This window comes from Protopterus annectens, chromosome 11.part0 (genome assembly GCF_019279795.1).
Source record: "Protopterus annectens isolate FY-2018-M chromosome 11.part0, PAN1.0, whole genome shotgun sequence".
Classification (NCBI taxonomy): domain Eukaryota; kingdom Metazoa; phylum Chordata; order Ceratodontiformes; family Protopteridae; genus Protopterus; species Protopterus annectens.
This window is the reverse complement of record NC_056745.1, coordinates 228410150-228437410: the sequence shown is the minus strand read 5'-3', so window position 1 is coordinate 228437410 and position 27261 is coordinate 228410150. Positions and strand designations below refer to the sequence as shown.

At 45.4% G+C, this 27261-nt stretch overlaps 1 protein-coding gene across 1 annotated transcript in view; it reads right to left on the bottom strand.

The window, feature by feature from the left end:
* Positions 1-1281: 1281 nt before the first annotated feature.
* The window catches only part of UBE2N (ubiquitin conjugating enzyme E2 N), a 336938-nt gene continuing 310958 nt past the window's right edge, over positions 1282-27261 (bottom strand). Inside the window, exon 4 of the mRNA XM_044087650.1 lies at positions 1282-1925. Within this exon, the coding sequence (XP_043943585.1) occupies positions 1882-1925 (44 nt within the window). The 3' untranslated portion in view covers positions 1282-1881. The remainder of the gene's footprint in view (positions 1926-27261) is intronic.

Here is a 27261-nt window from a genome sequence, read left to right as displayed (position 1 = left end):
CCTGCTAGTCCCTGTTCAGAGTGCCACTGTCATGGTGAAGTAGGTTTTCTGCTTTTGATGACTGCATTGAACAGGTAAAAACTTTTGACAATACTTTAAGCCATGCTCCTTCCAGAGGTAGCCATAGACCATTCCTGCTAGTGATCAGACTACAGGAATACACTTTTAAAGGCTTTACTCATTCTAGGCATCAAATGCTGGAACTTCCACTGAAACAACAGGACTGGGATATGTACTGCTTTGTCTGACAGAAAAAAAAACTTAACGCACCTTTCTGGAATGAGTACTAATGCTTCCCACACCAAAAGGATACAAGAAAAAATTTCTCAACTATGCTAGGTCATAGAAGCTACTGGATGAAATTTTAACAGTTGACCAATGCATATGGCCTCTGATATTAAGAATACTTTAAGACTTCAACACTGCTCAATGAGTGCCCTCAAAAAATATCTACACTTAATTACTGCACAATAACTTCTCCAAAGTGTTAATGCTTTATAAGATGTTGCCTGCCAATTCTGATTACACATAGCAGTTACTAACTTTACAACACTTAAAAGTTCAAAAACGAGTAAACAGCAGTTACCATTTCTGGTCTGAAAGAAATACACAGTTGCTTTTTAAAACTATTTCCCTTTATATGTTAACATTTGCAGACAATGCAATGTACATTTCTCAAGAAAATATTCCCTAGAAGCACAAGACCAATAAGACAGGTTTCCAGACACCAGTTTTGTATGCAAATGTAATTTTCCTTTTTGCTTTGCAAAAGATCTTGCCCATGTTCATGGTTTTTAAGTTTACGTGCCAGAAAAATTGTGTATGTAGGGGAATTACAAGTTTTTAATCCCCTCTGCGTGCACACACAAAAAAAAAGCAGCAACAAAAAATCTGCATATGTATCACACCATCAGCAATGCCAATCTACTAAGGTTATATCCTTGTACATATATTCTCCATATACACAGTTTAAAAGTCTTGTATTTATTTGTAAATCACAGACGTTTACCAATACTCCCTTGCTGTCTATGAACCATATGGCTATCACCATCTGGTACAAAATTAACATTCTTTTTTCTAACTGTAGCCCATTTTTTCCTTTCTTTATATACAGTAGACAACTGTCTTGTCATTATTCAATGTCAAGACTTTAAAATACTTGTAAATGAAACGAGAATGAACCAAACAAGGTTTGTTACTGCTATGTTTTTTTTTTGTTTTTTTTTTTTTAAATAGGATTGTCACAGTAGGGAACTAAAATAAAGAAAAATGTACAAAGAGTAGAACAAAAAAATATTTTACTAAAACGTAAGATTTACAGAACTGTTCCAGACAAGTCATACAAAATGTCAAAAATATTCATCTGGGGGTACATACATCTGGCACAGCAATTATATAAGCGATGGCTCCTTTTCCCAAATTTTTTTTATTTAAACAAAGCCAAGCTTTTTGATCTATAGCATCTAGGGGAGTAAATGTACTTGGCATAATGGTACTTTAATTTATGCAGCTGTGCAATTAGCATCACAGGGAAAGGGGTACAGGCACCCAACTAAAAATTAAACTGTTGCAACTTTCTGAAAGTCTACTAAATTCATTCACAGTGCTTACTGTTGAACAATGCAAAGTGACATGTGAAGCAGAGGTGAGCCACTGGTCTTAACCAGGAAGATGAGCCAGGTGACAGCTTTTGCCTCTGCTCATGCGATACAACAGTGAATTAGGACAAGACACAAGTCTGCTAACAGCATTTAATCACCAAAAGACTGAAGTTGTCCAGGCATTTATTCTGCAATGTTTCTAAGACGGTGTCCTTTAAATGCAACTGAAGGAAGAGGTCTTGGCAGAAGAATAGTTGCGATACACACTTAACTTTTAAACTTAAATAGTATTATTAAAGGCATATAGCCTTGTCCACGCTCTGGCTGTAAAACAGAAAAAAAGTAGTCAAACAACAGCTGAACAAAACATGCAAAACTAAACTTTAATGAAACAAAGCAAAAAATCTAATTTAAAAATCACTCAGGTGAAAGCAGAACTTCTCTTTTGAAGCAGAATTCTAACTTTTGATGCTAAAAACTTAATCTTGTGTTACTGTACTGAACCTTTTATAGTACATGTAAAAGCATTTTTCTTGCTACACGGTTCACCGTGAATCTGATGTTAGACTAGCAAAACTACTTGGAATCAGAAAACCATATACAAATATCCATTACTGAATGCTATTAAAGCAGTGTTTCTACTCATCTCACAAATGAGACTGTACAACTTCAAAAGTAGACAAAGGACATCCCTTTACTTTTTTTTACATATTTCATTCAAGATTCTTAAAGGGCTTAACTGGCAAGCTTGCACAATGGCAAGACAGTTGTATTTTTGGAAGTTTGCTAGGAAGCAGAGTGCTGTAATTCACTTTGTGGCACAATGCAAAAACAATGAAAGATACAGCTGTGTAAATAAACTTACTGTAACAGAAGATGCTCAAATGATCACTGCTGCAGTAGCCTAAACTATACAGGTTTTATCCCGTCAAGTACATAGCCTGCCAGCTTCAGGACACCTTCCACATGCCCAAGATCATCTCAAACTAAGTTGACAAAGTCAGGTTTGAGCACAAAGCCCTTCATTGGTTTCATGCCAACAGAGAAAGGGAAGCTAAAGCCCTGAGAAGGGCAATGCTCAGGAATTAAAATGCCCACACCCTGGCATAAAAGCATACAAAAGCAAAGGGGGAGGAGGGAGCAGTTACGGCAGCAGTGATTAGAATAAGAAGTTATGTACTTACCATAACGTCCCAAGTTTTTTGTCCATCTCGCCTACATTCTTGCAGGTTGGGTTCGGAGCTGTTCCTGGCTCGGACTCTGCTGAATACTAAAGCTAGAGAGTATCCACTGGCTCGAGGCTAACCCCTATCCCATGATGCTCTGAGCCACATCTCCAGATCTTGTTCGCAAGCGAAAGATTTAGACAAACCCAAATAGCTACAGCGGAAAATATATCTATATCTACATACAGATGTTTGGTACGAGAACAAAAACAGACTCCAAATCATAACTATGTACATAATAGACTTCTGCACCCATTCCTACAGGGAAGCAGGATGGGGGTAGGAGGGTGGGATGCAAGAATGTAGGAGAGATGGACAACATAGAACATTCTGGTAAGTACATAACTTCTTAATGTTATGTTGTCCTATCTCGCCGTAATTCTTGCATGTTGGGACAGCGTCCCTAGCACCTTAAACGCAGGGTGGTTCTGGAGAAAATACTCAATAGTGGATCCAAAGGAAGACCTGTTCCGGGAGGCCACATCTACTTTGTAATGAGTGATAAAGGTATGAGGTCTCACCTATGTGGCAGCTGCAGTGTCTATAGGAAGTCTAACCCGAAAGGCCAAGGATGTGGAGACTTGCTCTTGTCTAATGCAATTATCTTTCCTGGTAGTCATTATCTTTCCTGGTAGTCATTTTTACTATAAGAGGAGGAAACGCAGTCAGCCATTTTAACAGTTACTTTGGAAACTGGCAACACTTTTTGTCAGAAAAGGACAGAAAAAGCTTGCCTGATTTCCTGAGGCCTTTTGTCCTATGCAGGTAAAAGCATAGCTGCCTATGTACATCCAACTGGTGCAATTTATATTCTGCTATGTCACTATACTTTGGAAAAAACACATGCAATTCAATGGATTTGGTTTATATACTCTGAACAGCCTTTTGGAAGGAACAATGGATTTGTTCTCAAGGATACCCTAGCCTTGTGGAAAATGATACAAGGGGAACAAATAGAAAGAGCTTGTAACTGACACCCGTCTGGCAGAGGTTATGGCTACTAAGAGTCTTCTACGACAAATACTTCAAATCACAAGATGATGTGGGTTCAAAGGGTGGTAAAATCAATGAGGTTAGAACAAGACTTTGGTCCCATGGGACTGATCGGGGGTCTGAGAAACAAGGTACCTTTAAGGAAAGCTTTACATAACCTGAGACATAATGGGAAATCCCATTTCTCCAGTATGGAAATTAGAAATGGCTGCCAACTGAACTGACTCTGCTGCAGCACCTTCGTCAGAGTTTAGAAAGAAATTTTAGGATTGCAGTAATAGGAGCTGTGAAAGGTTCTATGTTCTGTCCCACAGTTCAGCATGATAATCTTTTCCCACTTACTGGAATACAATCTCCTCGTAGACCGTTTATGGGAAGAGGCAAGAATACCACTTACTGCAAGGGAAAAAAAGAGCAACACCTGGCTAAGCGTGGAATTGGAGCAACCATAATGTCAACTTGAGGGTTTGGCTAGATGGATGAAACTCCCCCGAAGAGTGGATCAGGTCTGGAATTCGATCCAGAAACCAAGGTTCCTCCAGCAGACAGGCCTGAAGAAAGGGGATCCAAACTTGGCGAGGCCAGTATGGAGCAATGAGGATCATAGTGCTTTTCAGAGAGCTGGCTTTCTGCAGTATTTTGGGAATTGGGGGAAGGCATAGAGCAGTTCCGGGGTCCAATCGTGAACCAGTGCATCCTTTGGTGCCTTCCCCGGAGGAGGAATGAGGGCAAAGTAGTTGCTGCATTTGGCATTCATGGAAGTGGTGAAAAGGTCACAGCAATGCTGGCCCCATTTTTGGAAGATCTCTTCCACAATCTCGGTTTTCAGGTACCACTCGTGAAGCAACAAAAAGCTCTGCTGAGTGTGCCCACTATCACATTGCATTTCCCCAGGATTTGCGTTGCTATCAGAAAGGGTTGAGAACTGATTGCCCATTGCCAAACTCATTGCCAAACTCATTGCGACTCCCAACCTACTGGGTAGGATTTGGTTCCTCCCTGCTTATGTACCACACTACTGACATGCCTGTCTGAATTGCGACTGTCCCGGTCGGTAGAGAGTCCTGAAATGCCTGCAACGCATAGAGCACCACTCATCTCCAGAACTTTTATATGCAAGTGGGTTTCATATTCTTGCCATAAACCTTGGACAGTCTTTCCCAGATAATGCCCCCCCCCTACCCGATCTGAGAAGAGTCCTTGGTCAATACTGCATTGGGTTGAGGAATGACAAGGGGTCAGCTCTGATGCAACTGGTCCGCCTGCAGCCACCAAAGGATATCTCTTCTGCAAGAATCCATGACAATCTGATGTGAAAGAGGAAGATCTTGCACTGACCATTAAGCAAATAGCAACCACTGCAGAACCCTCATGTGTAGTCATGCTAGCGGAACTAGAAGAATAGCTGCTGCCATGGTATCCAGAACTTGCAGGACATATCTGGCCTGAACCACCTCCTCTGACATCAAAATCCTGATTTGCTGATAAAAGTACTGTATTCTGTCTGGGATAAGTTTTGCAGATATATTTCTTGAGTCCAATTCTGTGCCTAAGAAGGTAATATGCTGAGATGGCAACAAAGCAGATGAAGTATACTGTGATGCCTAGTTTGACGCAAAGTGACATTGTTTTGTCTCACGTTCGCAGTAGATGCTTGGTGGTGGCAGTGAGGAGCCAGTCTAGGAATGGAAACAGAATCCCCGATGTCTCAAGTGAGCTGTGACCACTGCCATGCATTTGGTGAAAACTCTGGGAGCTGTAGTGAGCCCAAAGGGCAGGGCATAAAACTGGTAATGACAGACTCCTAGCCAAAAGCGCAAGTGTCTCCTGGATCGCCTGTCCATCTTTATATGGCAGTACGGCATCCTGGAGATGTATAGAGCACATCCAATTGTCTTTCCCAATAAATGGGAATATTTGACTGCAGAGTTACCATCCGGAAAGTACAGTTTTGTACCTACCCGAGTGCTAATACAGTTGCAGTCATAACAGATGGGTTTTCCTGCCGTCAGGCGGGTCCTCGGTCGGCTGAATTCCAAAGTCTAGGGCCGGCGTCGGATGTCGTCGCTTCTTCCCTGACGTCAGTGCGACAGGGGTATAAAAGAACCAGCAGACGCCATTTTCTTCAGTTTTTCTTGCCCCAGATGTCAGGTGCCCCCAGAAGGAAGGCAAAACATAAATTTATGTAATAAAGCAATGCAATATAATCAAAAAACAGTAGTTGCAAGCAAATACACCATAAAAGAATACCCCAATCAGGTTGTATGAGGAGGTGTTAGCCATTAGGCCTGTCCCAAGAGGGGAAGGAGGGAGGGAAACCTGGACTGCAGCTGTATTAGCACTCGAACATCTACATTTATGGTAGGTACAAAACTGTACTATGTTCATCGTGCATACAGCTGCAGTCATAACAGATGGGTAGAATCCCAAAGCTAAAAAAGGGGTGGTAGGCACTAAGTGAGTATAATGGTAGGTGATGGTGCTTGGAGAAAGTATGTACAGAACTCCAAGTGGCTGCTTCCAAAATATCTTTGGTAGGAACCCCCCCTGAGGAAGGCTGCAGAGGTAGCTGTGGCCCTTGAGGAGCGAGATCCGATACCTGTAGGTACAGTTTTACCATGAAAAGAGTAACAAAAGCGTATGCAGTGGGCTATCCATTTTGAGATTGTTTGGAAATAGGCTTCCCTTGAGCACCTGTAGCATAGGACACAGAGTTGCTCTGATTTTCTGAAAGGCTTTGTTCTGTCCAAATAACGGAGCTGTCTGTGAATGTCCAAGGAATGTAGTAGTCTCTCCCCTTTGTTTTGTGGATTAGGGTAAAAGCTAGGCAAGTGGATAGCCTGATGCAAGGCTACCCTGGATACTACCTTTGGCAAAAAGGAAGGGTTGGTTCGTAAGGAAACTTTGTCCTGATGGAAAATGATGAAAGGCTGCACAGCCATAAGGGCTTGTAGTTCTGAAACCCTGCGTGCTGAGGTGATAGCCAGAAGGAAGGCTGTTTTCCATGACAAATATTGCAGTTCTGTTGAAGCAGCTGGCTCAAAAGGAGGCCGGGTCAGATTTTCTAGAATGAAATTGAGGTCCCAAGCAGGTACTGGTTGCTTCCTTGGGGGTTTTATATTCTTAGCCCCTCTGAGGAACTGTCTTAAGACAGGGTGAGAGAATAAAGGAGGATCAGTGTTGTATTCTGCAGAAATGGCAGAGGCATGGATTTTGATGGAGGAGAATGAAAGTCCACTGCTTAGCATCTCAGCTAGGTACTGTAATATTTGAGGTAAATTCAGTATTCCAGGATTCTGACCCTTTTTCTGATTCCAGGCACAAAACAGTTTCCATTTTGCGGAGTAGGCTTTTCTAGTAGAAGGCCTTCTGGCCTCCAAAATGACATCCTGCACCTCCTTGGAGAGTAGGGTCCTGTTGTGAATTTAAGGAATCGTCCATGCGGCTAGATTGAGTGTTTTCAGCTGACTGAAGAGTTTTGAAGTTGTGCTGAGTCAGTAGAAGAGGCATTAGAGGCAGGATCCATGGTGGGGAACGAGTCAGGCTCCTCAGGAGTGGGTACCAGTGTTGTCTTGGCCAGTCTGGGGCAATGAGAATCATCTTTGGTCCGTCTGCTCTGGCTTTTAATAGAACATTGGGCAGCAGAGGAAGAGGTGGAAAGGCATAAACTGTCATTGTTGTCCAGCTGAAAGAGTGCGTCCACTTTCCAGGCCTGTGGATGAAAGGTCCTTGAGCAGAATTTTGTCAATTGGTAATTTCTGTGGGTGGCAAAGAGATCTAGGTCTGGCCTTCCCCATGCTTCAATTATCTTTGTAAAAACTTGAGGATGCAACTTCCATTCGTGTGGATCTGTCATATTTCTGCTTAGGTTGTCTGCCAGCGTGTTTTCCTTGCCTGGCAGGAACTGTGCTTGAAGTTGGATTTGTAATTCCAGAGCCATGTTCCAAAGAGACATGGCTAGCCTGCATAGGGGATATGCATGGGTTCTTCCCTTTTTATGTGCCACATCACTGTGGTGTTGTCTGTCCTTAACAGCTGGCCTGGATGCAGTAGGTCTTTGGAAAGCCATAGTAGCATTTATTACTGCTAGCATTTCCTTTTGATTGATGTGTAGGTGCTTTCCTTTTCGGGACCATTTGCCCTGAATGCACCGATCTGTCATGTGCATCCCCCAGGCGTAGTCCGAAGCGTCTGTTGTGATGACTTGATTTGCTTGAGGCTTGCAGAATGGGAGACCTATGTTTCTTTGACATGATTGAGCCCACCACAGAAATTCCTTTTGAAGACATGGAATCAGTGGTATAATTGTTTCCAAACTGTGGCTGTTGAGACCATAAGTTTTTTAGGTACCATTGAAGTTTCCTCATATGCAGCTTTGCACATGGGATTAGCAGGATGCAAGATGCCATGAATCCCAGAGCCTGCAGGATTTTCCTTGCAGTCAGCCTGGTGAAGGTTGCCAGTTTTCTGAAGTATTGAGTTCGTTGCCCTTGTTTCTCTGGCGTGAGGTAGGCCATCTGGGTGTTTGTATTCAAGCTGGCAACCAGGAAAATTATTGTTTGAGAGGGTATTAGTCTTGATTTCTTTTTGTTGACAGTGTATCCCAGAGAATTCAACATTATTACAAACGCCAGGTGTTTCAGAATTGTTTGCTATCCGCTTGGATCAGGCAGTCCAAATATGGGTATATTTGTATCCCTTGAAGTCTGCGGAAAGCAATTACTGATGCCAGGCATTTCGTGAACACTGAGCGCAGTAGATAAGCCAAAGGGCAATGCAGAGAATTGATAATGGGTTGAACCTGCAAGAAATCTGAGGTATCTTCTGCAATCTTGTCTGATTGGGACATGCAGGTATGCCTCCTTGAGGTCCAATGTTACCAGTCAAGACTCCTTGCCCAGCATGGGAAGAAGCTGCTGTAATGTGAGCATCTTGAATTTTGGTACGAGTAAATGTGTTTAGGATGGATAGGTCCAAAATAGGTCTCCAATCTTTGCCCTTCCTTGGTACCAGGAATAGCCTGGAATAAAAACCTTGACCCTGTTCTTGTGCAGGTACCTCTTGAATAGCTTTCATGTCCATGAGATCTGAAATTTGTTTTTGTGCCTCTGCCCTTCGATTGTGTGGCAGGTTTGGCATGCCTCTCATTTTTTGGAAGGGTGTGAAAGTGGAATTTGTAGCCTCTGTCTATAATGTCCAGGATCCATTTGTCTTTTGTGACTATGCCAATTTTTCAAAAATAATGCCAGTTTTCCGCCTAAAGGTGCTGCCATTTGAGACTTGCTTGGCATGCAAAGGGGAAAGTCATTGGTTCTGCTTTCTGAATGTCTGTGAACTATCCTCACCACCTCTTGGTGTAGGTGCTTGCCATTGTCTGCCTCTAAATGATCCTTGAGATTGCCCTCTACCCCTCGGGCGCCTGTATCTACCTCTGAGGTCTGTCCGTGGCTGGAAAGGACCAATTTTTTGAAGGCCAATTTCTACTGAAATGTGGAGGTTGTACCTGTAGGAAATCTTTCACTGTTTGCACTGATTTTGCCTTTTCCTCCATTTTCTTTAATACCTCCTCAGCGTAACACCAAACAATACATCTTTCTGAAGAGGTGCATCTAGTAATTTAGCTTTGACATGATCTGGTAAGGTTTGCTCTGAGCCAAGCATGTCTCCGTATGACTGATCCTGTAACAGCAGCTCTACATGAGGCCTCTAAAGCATCAAAACCACATTGCAAGGTATGTTTACCCACTTGCTCTGCACTATGCAACAAATCCTGCAACTCAAGTCTGGCTGTTCAGGTTGTGACATTTTGCTTTTCAACTGAGATAACAAAAACTGCTGATACTTTAACATATGGAACTGACAGTTTAATGCCCTCATGGTTAAGGTGGCAGAGGTGTATACCTTTCCCCCCCCCACCTTTCTAAAGCTCTGGAATCTCTCTGAAGGTAATGGATTTTTGGCAGTGGAGGCCTTAATTCCCTTGGGACCCTGTGAAATAGTTTCTGGGTCAGCCGCACGGCTTTTGTATAGGAATTGGTGTGAATCAGGAACCCGGTAATACCAGTCAGGCTTGACTGGAGCTGGAGGTAAAGAATCTGAGTTAAGGCTGGCCTCTGAATACACATCATCTAGTATGTCTAAGACAGGAGGGATAGCCAGAGGCCTGTGCTGAGGGAGCAAGAGGAAATCCCCGAGCCTTTTCTTGGAGTCACAGTAATCTTGGCCTTCCCAGTGGAAGTGTTCCCTCAAAGTATGCAAGGTTTCCCCAAAAGAATAGTCCTCGGGGGAGGGAATGGACTCCTCTGCATCAGAATCTTCAAAAGGGGAGTATGAATGTTCCTGGTCTTCAGAATGTTCTGAAGTAATGGAGGCCTGGCCCGAGGAAGGGAATTCTTCCTCTACTCTGGGCCTTTTGTCCGAGGGGGGTTGAGAACCCCTGATGAGAGTAATCAAATCCTCAGCCATTTTGAGCATCTGCTTTTTAGGCATGGGGCCTTGAGAGGGGCCCTGTGGAGCTGGTCTTAGTATGCATGGCTGCTTTAGATTTAGTGAAAGCCTTAATGGAATAAGAAGGCCTGAAGACACCTTGAGAGGCGGCAGGCCTATCTAAACTTGTTTCCCCGCCAAGGGTGGCTTTGGTATCTGTAGTCGGGGTGTGGGCCGAAGAGCCTGCGACCTCGGGCACAGAAGACACCGCTAATGAAGTGTCATCGGTAGTCAGGGGCTGCGTAGGCACCTCACTGAGAACCGGAGCACCTGTAGTCAGCTTTAGCGTGGTGTCGGTAGAAGTCGCGGACCTCATATGTCGGTCCTTATCTTTGCGTCTTACTCAAAACTGGAGTCTGAGTATCCGACATAATGTAATTAAACTTTTTGCCAAAATAGTGTTGGGCGAACTCCGCCCGACGCTTAGTGCGTCTGTTGAATGTAGCACAAAAACGACAGGCCGAGACGTCGTGGTCTGGGCCTAAGCAAGGAATGCAGAGGGAATGGAAATCCTTATACAGTATTTGCTTTCCAAATGAAATGCAATTATTAACTTTGTCTGACATCGGTCTGAGGCAAGAAAAGTTTCCCCAATGGGGTACTTAGCTTTCAAGAACACTTCGGTTGAAAAATATTCGTAATCTCAGGAGCTAGGCGACCGGCACTTGAACTGCTTCTGCTTCGAGCACCGCACGGCAAGAAAGACTGAAGAAAATGGTGTCGGCTGGTTCTTTTATACCCCTGTCGCACTGACGTCAGGGAAGAAGCGACAAATTCCAACGCCGGACCTAGACTTTGGAATTCGGCCGACCGAGGACCCGCCTGACGGCAGGAAAACCCATCTGTTATGACTGCAGCTGTATGCACGATGAACATTGGACTTCTCCACTGGTTTGTTTAGCTTGCTGATATCTAGGATGGATCTCCAGTCTCCTGTCTTTTTTTGGAACTAAAGAATCTTGAGTAAGTTCCGGATACCATTTGGTTTGCGGGGACATCTTGCAGGACTCTCCTAAGTGCATCTCTTGTGTTGCATAGTCCTTTTGACCAGGTGGAATGTCTGGTAAGGACTGGTTTACCGGAGGGAGCATGGAAAATGGTATGCAATGGAATTGTTTGCACCCACTTGTCTCGGGAGATTTCTCGTCAGGTGTTTCGATACAGTGACAATCGAACCCACGACTGCCTCCAGAGAAGGGCAGGTGAGCCTCCTTTCCTTTCAGGAGTGCTGGAAGAGCCTGTCCGAGAACATGTCTCCCTGATTTTGCGGACCCCGCCCCCACTGCTGAGGTCGGCGTCTTCCATTATCCCCCCTGCCCCTAGGGGAATAGCAACCACGTGCAGAGACCCCTTTTCGGGGCTTGCAGAACCACATCTATCTGCCCTTTTGACATTTGGGACAAGATCTAGACGGGGCAGAAAAAAACTCCAATGGGCAGAAGGTTTTCCCGCCCTGCTTGCACATGGTCAAAGTTTTTCACCTTTGGTCCAAAAAAGGGATGAACAAAGGGGGCGTTGGTGAAGGAAGACAAAGGGGCTCAGCAAAGTTGCAAAGGCACATCCAGGAATGTCTCCTCAAAGAAATTCCTGTCGCTGCCGCTCCGCTCCATCAGCCGCGTATGAAATGAGTCTCATGGAGGAGTTAACTATGGAATTGAGGGTGGAGAGCTGTGAGGATACTTTGTCCGTAGACCTCTGAGCCACAGCACCCTGAAGAGCATCTCCAAGCGCTTTGAGGATATCCCTTTGAAGTCTAGTAAAACGGGTAAGGTAATTCAGCGACCTAGGGTGAACGCCGCTGAAGAAAAAGTAGTTTTATACCTACCATAAATGTAGATGTCCGATAGGTATGCATCTGCAGTCATAACATATGGGTTGTCCTGCCTCAGGGCAGCCCTTCGGTCGGCCGGATTCCAAAGTCTGGGTCTGGCCTCGGCTGATGTCGCACTTTCCCCAACGTCAGAGTGTCTGGGGTATAAAAGCATCAGCCGACGCCATTTTCCTCAGTGTTTCTTGCCCCAGATGCCAGGTGCCCTCTAGGAAGGCTAAATTTGGAGGAATGCAGTAAAATTCCAAACATTTTCCAAGAAATATATACATATATATACAAACAAATACACCATAATAGATCCCCCAGCTAGCTAATGGAGGGGTAAGTACCCTAGGAATACCACAGAGGGGAAGGAGGGAGGGTAACCTGACTGCAGATGCATACCTATCGGACATCTACATTTATGGTAGGTACAAAACTGTACTATGTCCTTCAAGGATGCATCTGCAGTCATAACATATGGGTAGAATACCATAGCCAATCTGGGGGAGGAGGTACTAAGAAAAGGATGGTGTAGTTAAGATCCCCTGCAGGACTGCTGTAGCAAAACCCACTCTGGATCTGGAGTATAAAGGTAAATTGTAATGTTTGGCAAATGTATGCACGGAGCTCCATGTAGCAGCTTCTAAAATGTCCTTGGTAGCCACCCCCCTTAGGAAGGCTGTAGTGGTGGCTGTGGCCCTTGTGGAATGAGGCCTGATGTTTGCAGGAACGGTCTTTCCATGAAAGGAGTAACAAAATCGAATGCAATTTCCTATCCACTTGAAATTGTCTGTTTGGAAATTGCTTTTCCTTGTACCCCAGCAGCATATGCTACAAGGAGTTGGTCAGTTTTTCTGTTATTTTTAGTTCTGTCCAAGTAGTAGCGTAGTTGTCTGTGTATATCCAGAGTGTGTAGAAGTTTTTCCCCTCTATTTTGTGGATTTGGGAAGAATGTAGGCAAGTGAATAGCTTGGTTCAGAGATACCCTAGATACCACCTTTGGCATAAAAGTAGGATTGGTTCTTAGTGAAACTCTGTCCTGATGGAAGATAAGAAATGGCTGTACTGCCATTAAAGCTTGTAACTCAGATACTCTTCTTGCTGAAGTTATGGCCAGAAGGAATGCAGTTTTCCAAGACAGAAACTGTAGATCCGCCGATGCTGCTGGTTCAAAGGGAGGAAGTGTTAGTTTTTCCAGCACAAAGTTGAGATCCCAAGTAGGTAAAGGGGGTTTTCTTGGAGGATTGATGTTTTTGATCCCTCTCAAATTGCCTGAGGAGAGGGTGCGAGAAGATAGGTGGGTCCACATTGTATTCTGCTGAAATTGCTGAGGCATGAATCTTAATGGAAGAATAGGACAGGCCATTGTGGAACAATTCTGCTAAGTATTCCAGAATAAGTGCCATGCTCGCCACTGTCACATCTAAGCCTTTAGTTGTGTTCCAAATGAGAAATCTTTTCCATTTTGCTGAGTATGTCTTCCTTGTGGAAGGCCGGCGAGCTTCCATAATAATGTCCTTTACTCTCTGTGATAAGTTATTTTGAGGGGGATTTAAAGAATTTTCCAGGCAGTTAGCTGCAATGTTTTCAAGTTGAGATGCATGATCTTGAAATTGTTCTGCGTCAGAAGAGGCCATAGGGGGAGAGGCCATGGTTTCGCCTGTGACATGCTCCTCAATAGTGGGTACCAGTGCTGCCTTGGCCAGTCTGGAGCTATCAAAATCACTCTTGGCTGTTCCGCCCTGATCTTCAGTAAAACCTTGGACATTAATGGGAAAGGTGGGAAGGCATATACTTTTAGAGCTTTCCAGCTGAAAGAGAGGGAGTCCACCCTCCAAGCTTGTGGGTGGTATGTCCTTGAGCAGAACGTCTTCAGTTGATGGTTGTGGGGGGAGGCGAACAGATCTATCTCCGGCTTTCCCCATGCTTTTGTTATGAGTAGGAAGATGTCTGGGTGCAGCATCCATTCGTGTGCATCCATGGTAGTTCTGCTTAAGCTGTCTGCCAGTGCATTTTCTTTCCCTGGCACGAACTGGGACTGTAGTTGGATATTGAGTTTCAGGAATAGTTCCCATAGATTCATAGTCAGCCTACATAGAGGGTAGGAATGTGTGCCTCCCTGCTTGTTTATGTACCACATGACCGTGGTGTTGTCTGTCCTTATTAACAGGTGGCCTTGATGCAGGAAAGGTTTGAAGGCCTCGATTGCGTGCATCACTGCCAGCATTTATTTTTGGTTTATGTGCATGCGTAGCTGTCCTTGAGACCATAGGCCTTGGATACATTTGCCCTCCATGTGTGCTCCCCATCCTTGGTCTGAAGCGTCCGTAGTGATTGTTTGTTTTGTTTTTGGTTTGTTGAAAGGCAACCCTCTGTTGGACTGGCAGGCTTGAGCCCACCACAGGAATTCCTTTTGAAGGCAAGGAATGATTGGTATCAAAGTTTCCAAACTGTGACTGTGCCGAGACCATACACTCCTTAGGTACCACTGTAATTTTCTCATGTGCAGCCTGGCCTGTGGAATCAGAATTATGCAGGATGCCATGTAATCCAGGGCCTGCAGGATTTTCCTTGCAGTTAGCTGAGTTTGTCTGGTCAGATTCATGAAGTAATCCGGAAGTTGTTTTTGTTTTTCTTCTGTGAGAAAGGCCATTTGGGTGGTTGTGTCTAGATCTGCACCCAAAAAGGTTATCCTTTGGGATGGAACAAGTCTTGATTTTTGGATGTTGGCTGTGTATCCCAAGGCCTGTAGTAGGTGGATGGCATAGGCCAAGTCCTTTATCAAATTTTTCTTGTTGTCCGCTTGTATAAGGCAGTCCAGATATGGGTAGATTTGAATCCCCTGAAGTCTGCAGTGTGCAATTACTGATGCCAGGCATTTCGTGAATACTCTGGGTGCAGTAGATAAGCCAAAGGGCAATGCTGAGAATTGAAAATGCTCTGATCCTGCAAGAAATCTGAGGTGTCTTCTGCAACTTGGTCAAATAGGGACATGCAGGTATGCCTCCTTGAGATCTAGAGTCACCAGCCAAGACTCCTTGCCCAGCATGGGAAGAAGTTGCTGTAGGGTCAGCATCTTGAATTTTGGCACAATGAGGTAAGTATTCAGTGCGGACAGGTTGAGAATAGGCCTCCATTGATTTTCTCTTCTTGGAACAAGGAATAATCTGGAGTAAAATCGTTGGCCTTGTTCTGAAAGAGGTAACTTTTCTATGGCTTTCATTTGAAGTAAGTTGCTGATCTGCTTTAAAGCCTCTGCCCTCTGATTTGGTGGCAGGTTTGGCATTCCGTTTCTTCTTGGCAAAGTGGAAGTGGAACCTGTATCCTTTGTCTATTATTTGCAGTGTCCATGTGTCCCTTGTAATATAATGCCAGTTTTTTGAGAATAAAGAAAGCTTTCCGCCCAAGGGTGCTTCCAATTGAGCCCTGGTAGGCGGAATCAAAGTAAAGTCATTGAGTCTGTCCTGGTGTAGTAGTTGCACTACCTCTCTGGTTGGTAGGCTGCCACTGACGGCCTCTGTAGGAGCCCCTAGCTTGCCCTCTACCTCTCGGACACCTGTTCCTGCCTCTCTGGGCTCTGTCCGAGTCTGGAAAGGACCAATTCTTAGTAGGCCAGATTCTGCTGAATCTCGGTGGTTGTACTTGCAGAAAATTCTTAACTGTTTGCACAGATTTTGCCTTTTCTTCAAACTTCAAGACCTCCTGAGCCGAGGAGCCAAATAATTTTTGTTTTTCCATTGGAGCATCCAAGAGTTTAGCTTTAACATGGTCTGGCAAAGATTGTTCCTTCAGCCAGGCATGCTTACGAATAACTGCCCCAGTCATAGCTGACCTACATGAAGCCTCCAGTGCATCATAACCACACTTTAAAAAATGATTACTAACCTGCTGTGAGTTATGTACCAGATCCTGAAGGGATTTACGGTCAAGGGGTTCAGAAGAAGAAAGCTTCTTATTCAGTTCATCTAACAAATACTCTTGGTACTGTATCATATGAAATTGACAATTTAATGCAGTCACGGAAAGAGTTGCAGAAGTATATAACTTCTTTCCCCATCTCTCTAAAGCTCTAGACTCCCTTTCAGAAGGTAGAGGATTTTTGGCAGTGGCAGCTGCAACCCCTTTAGGGCCCTGAGAAATAGTATCTGGGTCTGCGGAATGGGCCTTGTACAGATGAAAATGAGAATCCGGGACCCTGTAGTATCTATCAGGTTTGGTAGGTGCCGGAGGGAGAGTATCAGGGGCTGTACTAACATTGTACACATCAACATTCAAAACAGGAGGTATAGCTAAGGGCCTATGTTGAGGCAAATGCAAAAAGGTCCTTAATCTCTTTCTAGAGTCAGAGAATTCCTGACCCTGCCATTGAAAATGCTCTCTTATGGAGTGTAGAGTCTCACCAAAAGAAAACTCTTCAGGAGGGGAGGCCGAAGGGATAGATTCTTCAGCATCAGAATCCTCATAGGGCGAATAAGCCTCCTCCTGGTGATCTGACAACTCAGATCCATCCGTGGACTCATCTGAAGAGTGTTGGTCAGAGGGCTCAGTCCTGGGCCTTTTGTCTGGTGGTGGGTGAGAGCCCCTGTCCGGGTGAGGTTGAGAACCTCTAAAGAAATAAGATCCTCTGCAAGGCTGAGGATCTGAGAACTAGAAGGAGGCCTCTGGGAGGTAGTCTTGGGAGGCAAAGCTTTAGAAAGTTTAGCAGCTTTAGCCCTGGAAAAGGCCTTAATGGACATGGAAGCAGGGGGTCTAGCTGCCCCACGTGCAGGAGTAGATTTGTCCAAAGGTATGGTGTCGGACATTTCCTGGACACTGGTTTCGGTAGGTAGCTCAGTAGCAGACTCAGCCGGGGCCTCCAGGGCCATGGTGGTCGGTTGAGTGGATTCGGTTAAAGGAAGCTCCGAGGACTCTGTTTCGGCCGAAACAGAGACACTCGCGGTAGGCCTTACCCTGGTTTCAGCCGAAACCGCGGGCCGCGAGTGTCAGTCCTTGTCCTTCCGTTTTTTCACCAAATGCGATGTCGGAGTCTCCGACAGCATCTTATATGCAAAATTAGCCCCAAAGAATTCCTCTGCAAACTCAGAACGACGTCTAAGAGTTCGTCGGTTGAAGGAAGCACAGGTTGAGCAGGCCGAGACGTCGTGGTCTGGGCCTAAGCAAGGGAGGCAGTAAGAGTGGAAATCGTTATGAGGTATTTGTTTCCCACAAGTTAAACAATTATTTACTTTATCTGACGTTGGCTGAGGCAAGAAAGAGTCCCCAACGGGGTACTTAGCTTTTTCGAAGTCTTCAGCTGAATCACAGGATCTGACCGACCGGCACTTGCGAACTGCTTCTGCTTCGGGCACCGCGCAGCAAGAAAGACTGAGGAAAATGGCGTCGGCTGATGCTTTTATACCCCAGATGCTCTGACGGGGAAAGTGCGACATCAGCCGAGGCCAGACCCAGACTTGACAACCCATATGTTACGACTGCAGATGCATCCTTGAAGGACATGGCATGCTTTCCATATCAGTCCATGGTCCTAGACTCCTTGTTAGGAGGATGGACAGACGAGGTCTCCAATAGCTGCTCCTTGGTGGCTGCCACCACCATCGCATCTACAAGGACACCATGGGTCAGGAATTCCTTCTGAGGGAGCGGTAATAAATTTGTTTGGCCTCCTCGGAACAGGCTTCACTATCAGGTGATGTCCAGGCCTTATGAGAGATGACCCCCAATAGTTGGTCAAATGAGGGAGTCACCAAGGAGGTGGAAAGGCAAGACCCAAAAGCCTCCAGATATACAGATTTGTCCTCTGAATGGTTGGTGGACTTCTATCCACCCCTCTTTCAGGATCTCAAGGATGTCAGAGAAAGACATCCTCAGAAGGGGACTGTGGGGATCCTTCAGTCTCATCCAAATCAGTATTAAAAGTGAGACTCGGCCGAGTCTGTGTGCTTCCTCTTGCAGTCTCTTCCTAGGGACTTTGGAGGGGTACTCCAGAGAAGTTTCGGAAGAGAATGCCACCTGCAGGGGCTTCCTGAGGTTCTGGGTCTCTATGCTTTGGAGGGGGCAGTGGAGAGATGGACACTGGGACCTGGGAGGGGTGAAAAGTTGGCTTCGATAGCGGGGCTGTTTGGGGAGACAGCACCCTCCATCAGTTCGAAAGCCCCCCACCTCAATCCAAAGGGACTCTCCATTCTGAAGAGACAGAAGGTCCATTCTGAGTCTGAGCGGATGACTGTCCGCACAGACTCCCTTCCCCAGACCCAACTAGTGAGAGCGTTGACTCCTAGATCCCTCAACATCGGAAGGAGCAGAGGACATCAGAGTCTACGTCGGAACCGTAGATTCCAAAGGTGGTCTCGGTGCGGACGGTTCCGCTACTATAATTTCCAATCTCTCTGGCTCCAAAGACTCCAGGTTGATCGGCAGAGGAATCGAAAAGGCAGGTGCCAAATGGGGTGGCCCAGATTCCTTTGGGGCCAGAGATAACAAAAGTTTAGCCAGAGTCTGTTCGGAGCAATCCCTTCACCACTTGCTCCACGTCATCATCAGATAAACACCTAGAACGGGTAGACAGGAAAGGAGACAGTACAGTTGTGTACACTTACCATAAACATAGATGTTAGAGTGTATTCACTGTTGCAGTCATCACACTTGAGTTTATCTGCCTGCAGGTAGCCCTCAGTCGCCCCAAATACCAGAGTTTTGGGATTTCTGCGTCAGATGCTGTCACCTCTTCCATGATGTCAAGTTGTCAGGGGTATAAACATGCAGCCGAACCCATTACATCAGTTTTTCTTGCCCCAAGTGTCAGGAGCCCCCAAAATAGGAAGCTATTAGTGTGGAACACCAACAGTAAAAAGTAAATACTCCTGCCATAAAATATGGCCAAAAAAAGGATTGGTGGAAAGTATAAAAAAGACCAGGGGGCTGGAGGGAGGGAAGCTAGGACTGCAACAGTGAATACACTTGCACATCTACATTTATGGTAAGTGTACACAGCTGTACTGTGCGTTTCACTGTTGCAGTCATCACACTTGGGTTGATTCCCAAAGCAGAGGAAGGGTGGGAGGCAGTCAAGTGTTGGGGCTGGCTAGCAGGCCTTGCAAGACTGCTGTAGCAAACCCAGCTCTGGATTTAGAAGAGATAGGAAAGTGGTAATGCTTTGTGAAGGTATGTACAGAAAGTACAGTTTTGTACCTACCATAATTTAGATGTTAGAGTGTGTTCACCCTGCTGCAGTCATCACACTTGGGTTATTCTGCAGTCAGGCGGTCCCGCAGTCGGCCCAAATTCCAAAGTCATGGTCCGGCATCGGTTGCTGTCGCTTCTTCCCTGACGTCAGTGTGCCAGGGGTATACAAGAGGCATCAGACACCATTTTCTCCAGTTTTTCTTGCCCCAAATGTCAGGTGCCCCCAATAGGTAGGCAATATATTTATTGCTATATACAAAATGTACATATAAAAATAAAATACCTTCAGGCACAAGCAAATACACCACAGAGGTTGTATAGGATAGAAAGGCATAGATAAGTCCAGCTAGTTCAGAAGAGATGGAGGGAGGATAACCTGGACTGCAGCAGGGTGAACACTAACATCTACATTTATGGTAGGTACAAAACTGCACTATGTTCGTGTTACCCTGCTGCAGTCATCACACTTGGGTTGAATCCCAAAGCTAAGGATGGGTGGTGGAGTTAGACAGGGTAAGAAGATGGTAGGCCCTGCAAAACTGCAGTGGCAAAACCTGCTCTAGTCTTAGAATATAGAGGTAAGTGATAGTGTTTGGTGAAGGTGTGCACTGAACTCCAAGTTGCAGCTTCCAGAAAATCCTTGGTTGGCACCTGACATCTGGGGCTGCTGATGTAGCTGTAGCCCTGGTGGAGTGGGACCTAATGTTAGCAGGTACAGGTTTTCCATGATGCGTGTAGCAAGCAGAAATGTATGCAATGTCCTATCCATTTTGAAATAGTCTGTTTTGAGATAGCTTTTCCTTGTGATCCTGTAGCATAGGCTACAGACAGCTGGTCAGATTTTCTGAAAGCCTTAGTTTTATCCAAGTAGTAACGTAATTGCCTGTGAATGTCCAAAGAGTGCAGGAGTCTTTCTCCTTTGTTCTGGGGTTTTGGGAAAAAGGTGGGCAAATGAATGGTTTGGTTTAGGGCCACACTGGATACCACCTTTGGCATAAAGGAAGGATTAGTTCGTAGAGACTGTCTTGATGAAAAATAAGGAAAGGCTCCACTGCCATTAGTGTCTGTAGCTCTGAGACTCTTCTAGCTGAAGTTATTGCTAGTAGCAGGGCATTCTTCCATGAAAGAAATTTTAAATCAGCAGAAAAAGCTGGTTCAAAGGGAGGCAGTGTAAGCTTTTCCAGAACAAAGTTGAGATCCAAGTAGGTGTTGGTGCTCTCCTGGTCGGTCTTATGTTCTTAGCCCCTCAGGTACTGTCGTAGGAGTGGATGTGAAAATAAAGTAGGACCAGTGTTGTAATGAGCTGAAATTGCTGAGGCGTGGATCTTAATAGATGAAAAGGAAAGTCCTTTGTGCAGCATCTCAGTTAAATATTGTAGAATCTGAGGAATGTTTGGATCAAGGGGATTTTGGCCTTTAGCCTGGTTCCAGGCACAAAATCTTTTCCATTTGTCTGAATAGGCTTTCCTGGTGCTGGGCCTCCTGGCCTCCAGAATGACATCCATAACAGCTTTGGATAGAGGTGTTGGCTGGTTGTTTAAGTAATTTGCCATGCAGCCAGGTTTAAAGTCTTGAGATGGCTGTGTAGAATCAGATTGTCTCGCTGGGTAAGCGGGTGAGAAATTTGTGGTAAAATCCATGGTGGGCCGTGTACCATGTTCCTTAGAATTGGATACCAGTGCTGGTGTGGCCAGTCTCGTGCAATGAGTAGCATTTGTGGCCTCTCTAATCTGGCTTTCAGCAGTACCTTTGCTAGAAGAGGCAGTGGAGGAAAGGCATACACTGTTAATGTTTTCCAACTGAATGAGAGGGCGTCCACTTTTCAAGCTTGTGGGTGGAATGTCCTTGTGCAAAATTTTTGAAGTTGGTAGTTTTGGAGGGTGGCAAACAGATCTATGTCTGGGCATCCCCATTTTCAAGTTATCATTGCAAATACTTGTGGTTCTAGTTTCCACTTGTGGGGATTCATGATGTTTCTGCTTAGGTCGTCTGCCAATGTGTTTTTCTTTCCTGGCAGGAATTGTGCTTGTAGTTGAACTTGGTAAGACAGTGCTGTGTTCCACAAGGTCATTGCTTGCCTGCATAGAGGGTAGGAATGTGTGCCCCCTTGCTTATGTACCACATTACTGTGGTACTGTCGGTCTTTATTATTAGTTGTCCTGGGTGTAAGAGGTCCTTGAAAGCTGTTAAGGCATTCTGTACTGCTAGCATTTCTTTTTGATTGATATGCAGATGCCTTTGATCTGTAGTCCATTTGCCCTGAATGCACTGTCCTGCCAAGTGTGCTCCCCAGGCATAGTCCGATGCATCTGTTGTCAGTTTGCCTGGCTGTGGGTAAGGTGAAAGGCTGACCCTTGATGAGGTGACATGCCTGTGCCCACCACAGAAACTCCTGTTGTAGGCAGGGAGTGAGTGGTATCGTTTCCAAGCTGTGGCGAGTCCATATGCTTTTCAGGTACCATTGTAATTTCCTCATATGCAGTTTTGCAAGTGGTATTAGTAGTATGCAAGATACCATGAATCCCAAGGCCTGCAGAATTTTTCTTGCAGGGAGTTGGGTCTTTCTTACCATTATTTTGAAGTATTGAGTCAGCTGTTGTTGCTTGTCTGGCATGAGATAAGCCATCTGGGCCTTTGTATTCAAGCTGGCACCCAGGAATATTATGTTCTGTGAGGGCACTAGTTTTGGTTTCTTTTCATTTACTGTGTACCCTAAGCAACTTAGGTGTTTGACAAATGCCGGATGCTTTAAAAGAATGTCCTTGCTTTCTGCTTGAATAAGGCAGTCCAAGTATGGGTATATTTGAATTCCTCTGTCTGCAGTATGCAATTACTGGTGCCAGGCATTTTGTGAAGACCCTGGGCGCAGTAGATAAGCCAAAGGGCAGTGCACAGAATTGATAATGGGCTGAAACTGCAATGAAGCGGAGGTATCTTCTGCAATTTTGTACGATAGGGACATGCAGGTATACCTCCTTGAGGTCCGTTACTAGCCAAGCATTCTTGCCCAGCATGGGAAGAAACTGCTGTAGTGTTAGCATCTTGAATTTTGGTACTTGCAGACAGGTGTTCAGAGTTGAAAGATACAGAATGGGTCTCCATGCTTTGTCCTTTCTTGGGACTAGAAAGAGTCTTGATAAAATCCTTGTCCTTGCTCCTGTGTAGGTACATGTTGAATGGCTCTCATGGCCATGAGAGCTGTAATTTGTTTCTGTGCCTCTGCCCATTGATTTGATTGCAGGTTTGGCATTCCTTTTATCCTTGGCAATGTATGAAAGTGGAATCTGTATCCTTGTGAGACCATGTTTAGGACCCATTTGTCTTTTGTGATGTGCCAGTTGTCTGCAAAAAGTGCTAATTTTCCTCCCAAGGGAGCTGCCAAGAGAGATTTGCTTGGTAGTTTGAGGGTAGAGTCATTGTGTTGGTCTTCTGCTAGCTTGGGGCCTGTCTTCTCCTCCTTTCTGGGTAGCAGTACCCCATTGGCGAGGTTTGTAAGGGCCTTGAGACTGACCTCTGCCCCTTGGGCGTCTGTATTTGCCCCTCTGTGATCTGTCAGAAGCTGGAAAGGACCAGTTTTTTATTGGCCAATTTCTGCTGAAATGAGGGGGTTGTACCTGTAAAAAATCCTTGACCATCTGCATAGACTTTGCCTTATCCTCCATTTTCTTTAAAACCTCTTCTGCTTCAACACCAAATACATCCTGCTGTAAAGGTGCATCCAATAATTTTGCTTTAACATGATCAGGTATGGTTTGTTTTTTTAACCAAGCATGTCTACGTATGACAGACCCAGTAACAGCTGCTCTACAGGAAGCTTCCAATTAATCAAATCCACACTGTAAAGTATGTTTGCCCACCTGTTCAGCTGCATGCAACAGATCCTGCATTTCCTTGAATTCAGACTGCTCAGAATGTGTGCTCATTTTTTGTTTTGAGACATTAGGAATTGCTGATATTTCAGCATGTGAAACTGAAAATTTAATGCTCTCATAGCCAGAATAGCTGAGGTGTACATCTTTCCCCATCTATCTAGGGCTCTGGAATCCATTTCAGAGGGCACAGAAGTTTTAGCCATAGAAGCTTTAGCCCCCTTGGGACCCTGGGAAATTGTTTCTGGTCAGCCACAGGGCTTTTATAAAGGAATTTGAAATTGTTTCTGGTCAGCCACAGGGCTTTTATAAAGGAATTTGTGAGAGTCGGGTACTCTGTAGTATCTGTCTGGTTTGGCTGGAGCAGGAGGTAGAGAGTCTGGATTTAGACTAGACTCCAAGTAAACATCATCCACAATGTCTAAAACTGGAGAGATAGCAAGTGGTCTGTGCTGGGGTAGTAAAAGGAACTCTGAGCCTTTTCTTAGAATCAGTAGTCCTGGCCTTCCCAGTGGATATGTCCCCTCATGGTATGTAAAGTTTCCCCAAAGGAGTAGTCTTCAGGGGGAGATGCTGAGGGAATAGAGTCTTCAGCATCAGAGTCTTCATCAGGGGGAAAAGCGTCATCCTGTTCCTCAGAAGAGTCTGAGGAAATTGAAACCTGGTCAGAGGAAGCAAAATCCTCCGCTTGTCTTGGTCTTATCTGGAGGTGGATGTGAACCCCTGATTAGGGTAATCAAATCTTCAGCCATCTTAAGCATCTGTTTCTTAGGCATGGGGCCTTGAACTGGAGACTGATGTACAGTCTTTTTAGGTTTTAATGGAGTTATAAGCTTAGCATAAGATTTAATGATGAGTGTAGTCGGTCTGAAGACACTTTCTGCAACCGAAGGTGTTTCCACTGCACTGGGATCTCCTCCGGTGTCGGAAGGGCCTAAAGAAGATGGCTGCGACGGCCTAGTATAATCTGCTTACGAATCCGAAGCTGTCTGGGGGTCCAATTCTGCGGTAGTCGGGGGCTGCGTAGGCGCCTCACTGAAAACCGGAGAACTGGTGACAGGCCCAGCAGAGGCAACGGAGTCTGGCTTGTTCCTAGGCTGCCTGTCCTTATCCTTGCGTTTTTTATGCATGCCAGTCGGCTGCTCCGACGGCATGATATAATTAAATTTCCTACCAAAGTAATGTGCGAAGTCAAAATGGCGTTTGATAGCTCGTTTATTAAACCTAGCACAAAAGACAACCTGTGACGTCGTGGTCTGGGCCTAGGCAAGGAATACAATAAGAATGGAAGTCCTTATGAGGTATTTGCTTCCCACAAGAAATGCAACTGTTAACTTTTTCTGACATCGGACTGAGGCAAGAAAAGGTTCCCCAACGGAGTACTTAGCTTTATTGAAGACTTCGGAAACTATTCGAAAATCTCAGGTGTTGGCCGACCGGCACTTGCGAACTGCTTCTGCTTCGGGCACCGCGCGGCAAGAAAGATGGTGTCTAATGCCTCCTATATACCCCTAGCACACTGACGTCAGGGAAGAAGCGACAGCAACCGACGCCGGACCAAGACTTTGGAATTTGGGCCAATTGCGGGACCACCTGACGGCAGGATAACCCAAGTACGATGACAGCAGCAGGGTAACACGATGAACATCTCCAGGTTGCAGCTTCCAAGATGTCCCTGGTAGGGACACCCCCAAGAAATACTGTAGAGATTGAGCTAGCCCTGGTGGAATGGAGTTCTGATCCCCTGTGGGGTAGGTTTTCCATGGTGTTTGTAGCAGAAATGGATGCAGTGTGCTATCCATTTGGAAAAGTTTTGCTTTGAAATGGCGCCCTCTGCCCCTGTAGCAAAGCTGACTAGCAGCTGGTCAGATTTTCTGAAAAGTTTTGTCCTGTCAAGGTAGAACCCAAGCTGTCTGTGCACGCCCAAGGAGTGCAGGATCCTTTCACCTTTATTCGGAGGATTAGGGAAAGGTTGGCAAATTAATGGACTGGTTTAAAGCCACACTAGATACCACCTTTGGCATAAAAGACGGATTAGTCCTGAGTGAAACCCTGTCAGCGTGGAAAATAATGAAGGGTTCCACATCCATTGGTGCCTGTAACTAGACGCTCTTCTTGCTGAAATGATGGCTAGAAGCAAGGCTGTTTTCCGAGACAGGAATTTTAACTGCTGAAGCAGCAGGTTCAAAAAGGGGAAGTGTGAGCTTCTCCAGTACAAAGTTCAAGTCCCAGGCTGGGGGGAGCTCTAAGGGGCCTTAAATTGTTGGGTCCTTTTGTGAACTGTTTGATGAGGGGGTGAGAAAAAAAAAAGAGGCGGCTCAGTATTATAATGAGCTGAGATGACAGAGGCATGAATCTTAATGGATAAGGATAGGCCTCTGTGGAGCAGCTCTGCTAGGTAATCCAGGATTTGAGGTAAGGTGGGCATGGCTGTGTCCTTTCCTTGAGACGGACTCCAGGAACAATATCTTTTCCACTTTTCAGAATAGGACTTCCTGGTACTAGGCCTTCTGGCTTCAAGGATGATGTCAAACACCTGTTTGCTGAGGGCTGCAGGTGGTGTATTCAGGGGATAAGCCAAGCTGCAAGGTTTAGGGTTTACAGCTGTGGCTGCACAATCTGTCCCTCCTGCTGGGACAGCAGAAATGGGGTCTGATGTAGGTGCCAGGGAGGCACTACCGTCAGACTGCGGAGGAGTGGGTACCAGTGCTGGTGTGGCCAGTCTGGGGCAATAAGGATTGTCCTTGGCTTGTCCTGTTTGATCTTTAGTACTTCTGAGAGGAGGAGCAAAGGAGGAAAGGCATAAATTGAGAGGCTTTTCCATGAAAAGGATACGGCATCCACCTGCCACTGTCTGCTGTGAGGATTTCTGGTGCAAAATTTGCTCAATTGATGGTCTTGGGGGGGGAGGCAGAGGTCCACCTCTAGTGTCCCCCCACCTCTGGATTAGAAGTTTGAAGGAGTTGGTTTCCAGTTTCCACTCGTGTGGGTCTAGATGATTTCTGCTCAAATAGTCTGCCAGGGAATTTTGTTTTCCTGGCAGGAATTGAGCTTGCAGGTGCACTTGGTTGCTCAAGGCTATGTTCCACAGGGCTACAGCTAACCTGCAGAGTGGGTAGGAATGAGTTCATTGTTTATGTACCACATGACTGTGGTGTCTATCAGGAGCTGTCCTAGAAGGATAAGGTACTTGAAAGCTGTCTGAGCATTCTGTACAGCTAGCATCTCTTTTTGACTGATATGCAGGGGAATATGTCTTGGGCTCCATTTGCCTTGAACGCATTTGCCTGCCATGTGAGCCTCACACGCATAGTCTGATGCGTCTGTTGTCAGGGTTTGGGTGGCAGGAGGTTGAGTGAAAGGAAGTCCCCTGTTGTGGCTGCATGCCTCTGCCCACCACAGGAACTCTGCCCTTAGACAAGGTATGATGGGAATCACCGTTTCCAGGTCCTGAGAATGTTGGCACCAGAGACTTAAGTACCATTGAAGTTTCCTCGTATGCAGTCTTGCATATGGAATTAACAGAATGCATGAGGCCATGAACATTAGGGCTTGCAGTATTTTCCTTGCAGATAGCTGGATTTTGGTGGCCATATGTTTGAAGTAGTCAAATAGACCTGTTTTTCTGGAGTGAGGAATGTCATCTAGGAAGTTGTGTTCAAGCTTGCTCCCGGGAATAGTCTTTACAGTCGGGATTTCTTTTCATTGATGGTGTACCCCAGAGAAGTTAGAGTCCCTTTACAAATGCCAGGTGCTGAACCATTCCTGACTGCCCGCCTGAATCAGGCAATTGTCCACATATGGGTAAATTTGAATACTTCTCTGCCTGCAGAATGCAATGGCTGGAGCCAGGCACTTTGTGAATACTCTGGGGACAGTAGATAAGCCAAAGGGAAGTGCAGAGCCTGCCTTGAAACATAGATATTTTCCTGCAAGACTCCCTTATGGGGATGTGCAGATAAACTTCTTTTAAGTCTAGGGTGACTAACCAAGCATCCTTGGCTAACATAGGAAGGAGCTGTTGCAGTGCAGAAATTTTGAAATTTGGGACCACCAGAAAGGTGCTAAGAATAGAAAGATCCAGGATTGGG